At 42.2% G+C, this 4,138-nt stretch overlaps 1 protein-coding gene across 1 annotated transcript; it reads right to left on the bottom strand.

Moving 5' to 3' along the window:
- Window positions 1–379: 379 nt before the first annotated feature.
- LOC135509534 (aldo-keto reductase family 1 member D1-like) lies at window positions 380–3,786 on the bottom strand. Its single transcript, XM_064930270.1, has 8 exons — window positions 3,550–3,786; window positions 2,902–3,069; window positions 2,402–2,518; window positions 2,167–2,244; window positions 1,793–1,915; window positions 1,420–1,695; window positions 878–960; window positions 380–795 (listed from the first exon to the last, which is right to left on the bottom strand). The coding sequence occupies exons 1-8, from the start codon at window positions 3,640–3,642 to the stop codon at window positions 753–755; spliced, it is 981 nt and encodes a 326-aa protein (XP_064786342.1). The 5' UTR covers window positions 3,643–3,786; the 3' UTR covers window positions 380–752.
- Window positions 3,787–4,138: the final 352 nt, after the last annotated feature.

Genomic DNA, 4,138 nt, shown 5'->3' with positions numbered 1-4,138 from the left:
GCACCTCCTTCCAAAGACACTGACATTTTGACACACATACACAATCCATGTCTCAGGCTTCAAAATCCGTCTTTAACCTGTCTCCTCCCCTTCATCTACACTGATTGAAGTGGATTTAACAAGTGACATTATTAAGGGATCATAGCTTTCACCTGGTCAGTCTATGTCATGTAAAGAGCAGGTGTTCCTAATGTTTTTTACACTTAGTATGATAGGACATTATTTTTTTTTTTTTACCCTATTACCCCCTATTGGTTAGTGTGTCAGATAAACATTGATTGGTTAGGGTTAGTGGTTAGGTAGCCTGGCCTGAGTGTTAGTCTGTTTCTACTCGCTTGCCAACTACTTGTCACACGAGACCAGAGTTCCCACTTAGAAGTCAGCTTGAAGTGCATTTATTGGTCAACAAACAAACACTAGGGGCAGTGATGTATTAACAGTGTTATGAGACTAGTGTTACATATCGCAATCTGCGGTTATTATACTTTATAAAAAATGTGTTAAATGCAACTAAGGTGCAATAGGGATTGATTTCTCAAACAGTTTTTCGTGTCAACTGGTCATTGGTTTTCATTCATTGTCAAGTAGAGCCCCCTAGTGGTCATTTGAGGGGTACTGCCTCACAAAATGACAGAATCAACTGAAAGAGATGTAGGCTACTACAGAATGGTTCCACACAACAACAAAAAAAATGAAACATGTTCAGTGAATCTGTCAAGGTTACAGGAATACATGGAGTGATATTGCCAGGCTTAATATTCCTCCAGAAATGGGTATTCAGGATGGTCACTCCACCTGTGGGGTAAAATAAACACTGTATCAACACTTAAATATAAAAACTGACTCAATATTGTAGCTACTAAAGCGCAATACTTACATTAACAGCTCCACAAAACGGATGTCTTTGTTCAGTCCTTCAATTGCTTTCATTTCATCCTCAGTGAGTGAAAAGTCAAATATCTATAAGAGTACAAAAAGGGGGGTATAACTGAAATAGGTCACCATGCAGTATACACTGAGTGTACAAAACCTTAGGAACATCTTCCTCATATTGCATCCCCTTTTGCTATCAGAACAGCCTCAATTTGCCAGGGCATGGACTCTACAAGGTGTCGAAAGCGTTCCTCAGGGATGCTGGTCCGTGTTGACTCCAATGCTTCCCACAGTTGTGTCAAGTTGGCTTGATGTCCTTTGGGTAGTGGACCATTCTTGATATAGAAGGGAAACTGTTGAGCACGGCACCTACTACCATACCCCGTTCACAGGGACTTCAAAGTGGATTTAAAAAGGGATTAAGGGACCATAGCTTTCACCCTGATTCACCTGGTCAGTCTGTGTCATGGAAAGAGCAGGTGTTCCTAATGTTTTGTACACTCAGTGTATATTAGTGATTGTTGACTACGTTAAATTCAGTTGAACCTGAAAGTTGTCCTTGATCCTGTAAGTGCTGAAGCTCTTGGGGATGACCACCACTCCTCTCTGGACATTGAATCGCAGGGCCACCTGAGCACTGTTCTTTCTGTACTTCTTCGCTATGGACACCAGGACCTCATCCTCCAACAGAGGAGGGCATTTCAGGTTCACCCAGGAGGCGTCCCGTGAGGTGCCCAAGGGGCTGTAGCCTACGATCACAATGTTATTCTGGCGGCAGTACTTAAGCAGCTTGGGCTGAGTGAAGTATGGATGGCACTCGACCTGTATTGAAAAATACATACAGCACTTAGTAGTTGCGTGCACAAAACTCAAAAGGAGGTTTTCCACATGTAATTGCGTAAGCGAGAGTATGCCCCACCTGGTTGGACACAGGTCTGTGTTTGAGGCCAGGCTTTCTCAGTAGGAGCTCCAGCTGTCTCCTGTTGAAGTTGGAGACTCCCAGAGATTTGACCAGCCCTGCATCTTTGCAGGCCTCTAAAGCCTGTTGGAAGAGAGGAGACTTTTAAAATATGTCCATTCATACTGATTTACCAGAATGAGAGAGACATACCGCAGAGAAAGGTATAGGCTAGTGCCTACCCTGTTCTAATACTCTGTAATAGATTATTTTTCTTATACTGTTCATTATAACCACCCTGTAAGGATGCTGATCCTTCCTCTATTCTAAACACAATTGATTCTGATAATGAAACGATTGTGCATTTGGCTATGGGCCTGGAAGACAGAACTCACCTCCCATGTTGCACATAGGTCTGTCTCATGGTAAATGTACCGCCCGTCCTCATATTTAGGATAAAACTCATCACCAGGCTGAAATTGAGATGCCGTGATAAGAATGACTGACACAGAGTTGACTTAAAAATAGTTCATTAACTTTTTTTTGAATGAGTCTTTTACATTGGCCTTGAAGTGGTGGGTGCAATTTCAAACTGACGTCTGTAACTACTGTAGTCTACAATCTGTTAACCTTGAATGCGGTGGGCATCTCGATGATGTATAGATCCACATAGTCCAGTTGCAGGGCCTTCAGTGTCCTCTCTAAGGCAGGCCTGACGAGCTCTGGGGGGTGGAAGGTGTTCCATAGCTGTGACAGGTAGAAGGAGACCGCTATGACCAACCGCTATTAGCCTGACAGACCTGGGTTCAAATACTATTTGATATCATTTCAGATACTTTAGCGTTGCTTGGTTGCAATAGAACCAATGGAAAAGGCCCCAAAACGGAAACAAATGCAAAGGTATGTGGTCTTTGTGCAGTTTACCGGACAAAGATTATCACCTATTCCTGGACAAAAATGCACTTTAAAATTGGGAATCCCCATTGAACACGCTTCGAGTTCTGAATCAAGGACCAGGCATCTGTGGCAATGTAACTGGCCCTTATAATACAGGCCTACTATGGTTCTGTGATAGAAAGTTTTAAGTGATGTTGATGTGTGTAAATCAACCAGCAATAGAACAACTTCACCTTTCCACAGTAAAAGATGTCTTCTCTTTTGACGGTTCCATCTGCAATTTTCTCTCTTATGGCTTGACCTACTTCGTGCTCATTGAAATACACCAAAGCCCCATCAAAGTGTCTGTATCCCACATCTATTGCATGCTTCACACTGTTTAACGCTGTCCCTCTGGGTGTCTGTCAAAAAAACAGAGTTAAGAGAGTGAACGTGCATGAAAGAAATAAGTCAAGTTGACTTTTATCTTAAACTTCGAGACATTAGGTCGGCCTACTTTGTTTATCACTAGTTAAATGTTTAACCAGTCAATTACAGCAGTAAACATGGACTTTGTGCTGTTATGAACGTGGACTCATTTGATCTTTGATTATTAGAGAGCATTCTAGTTTACAGGTGGTTGACCTCGTCCCCAGGCTAAACGTGTCTGGGAAAGAGATTAACAGGTGGCCTGCCTGTCAGTGAGAAATCCCAATTAATGTTGTCCAAATCAGACTGTCAGGTATACTCTTGAAAAATGTGAAATTCAAACAATGCTATTCTCGAATACTCCACAAACAATGTATTGTGAAGTTTTTGTGCTGGAGTACATTTTGTCAAATCTTTTTTCCCGCATGCACCTGTTGTTCAAACTGCTCTTTAAAAAAAAAGGTTTCCCTTACCGTTCGTGGGTCTCCATAAGTCCCCAGTCCAAATAGGGGAATCCGGTTCCCATCACTGAGGGGAACACTGTGTTTCTCAGCAGTCAAGTTCATCTCTGAGTCTGTTTGGACTATGGGAGAAGTGAGGCTAGGGCTTCTTTATGTAGGAAACTTAATGGCTAATGTATTACTGAGCTATCTTTGAGCTACCAGAGTGCAAAATTACCCGCCCAGCGCACAGTGCTCTGCTCTCTGTGTCACAGTACAAAATGGACCAGAAATCCCAGGGGAGAAGGACTGCCCCCTCTCATTGAAGTCATAGAGTTCAAGGCCGACTAGGGTAGTACAGGATCAGGTTTTCAAAAAGAAGGATCTGCCACGCCCTTGTTTCTCTATGGTGTTTCAACTCCAGCCACTTTAATAATGGGAATTGATGGAAATTGATGTAAAATATATCACTAGCCACTTTAAACAATGCTACTTAATATGTTTACATACCCCTACATTACTCATCTCATACAGTATGTATATACTGTACTCGATACCATCTACTGCATCTTGCCTATGCCGTTCTGTACCATCACTCATTCATATATCTTTATGTACATAT

This window comes from Oncorhynchus masou, chromosome 22 (genome assembly GCF_036934945.1).
Source record: "Oncorhynchus masou masou isolate Uvic2021 chromosome 22, UVic_Omas_1.1, whole genome shotgun sequence".
Lineage (NCBI taxonomy): Eukaryota > Metazoa > Chordata > Actinopteri > Salmoniformes > Salmonidae > Oncorhynchus > Oncorhynchus masou.
Note: the sequence above shows the minus strand (reverse complement) of the source record. Positions and strands in the feature narration are given on the sequence as shown.

What these genes read in the sequence shown, in the direction of transcription:
- LOC135509534 (XM_064930270.1), bottom strand. Translation starts at nt 3,642, where the DNA reads ATGAACTTGACTGCTGAGAAACACAGTGTTCCCCTCAGTGATGGGAAC. An exon ending in ACAGACCTGTGTCCAACCAG is followed by an intron (nt 1,696 to 1,792) that starts GTGGGGCATACT and finishes TTTTCAATACAG; the next exon opens with GTCGAGTGCCATCCATACTT. An exon ending in CGTTTTGTGGAGCTGTTAAT is followed by an intron (nt 796 to 877) that starts GTAAGTATTGCG and finishes TTTACCCCACAG; the next exon opens with GTGGAGTGACCATCCTGAAT.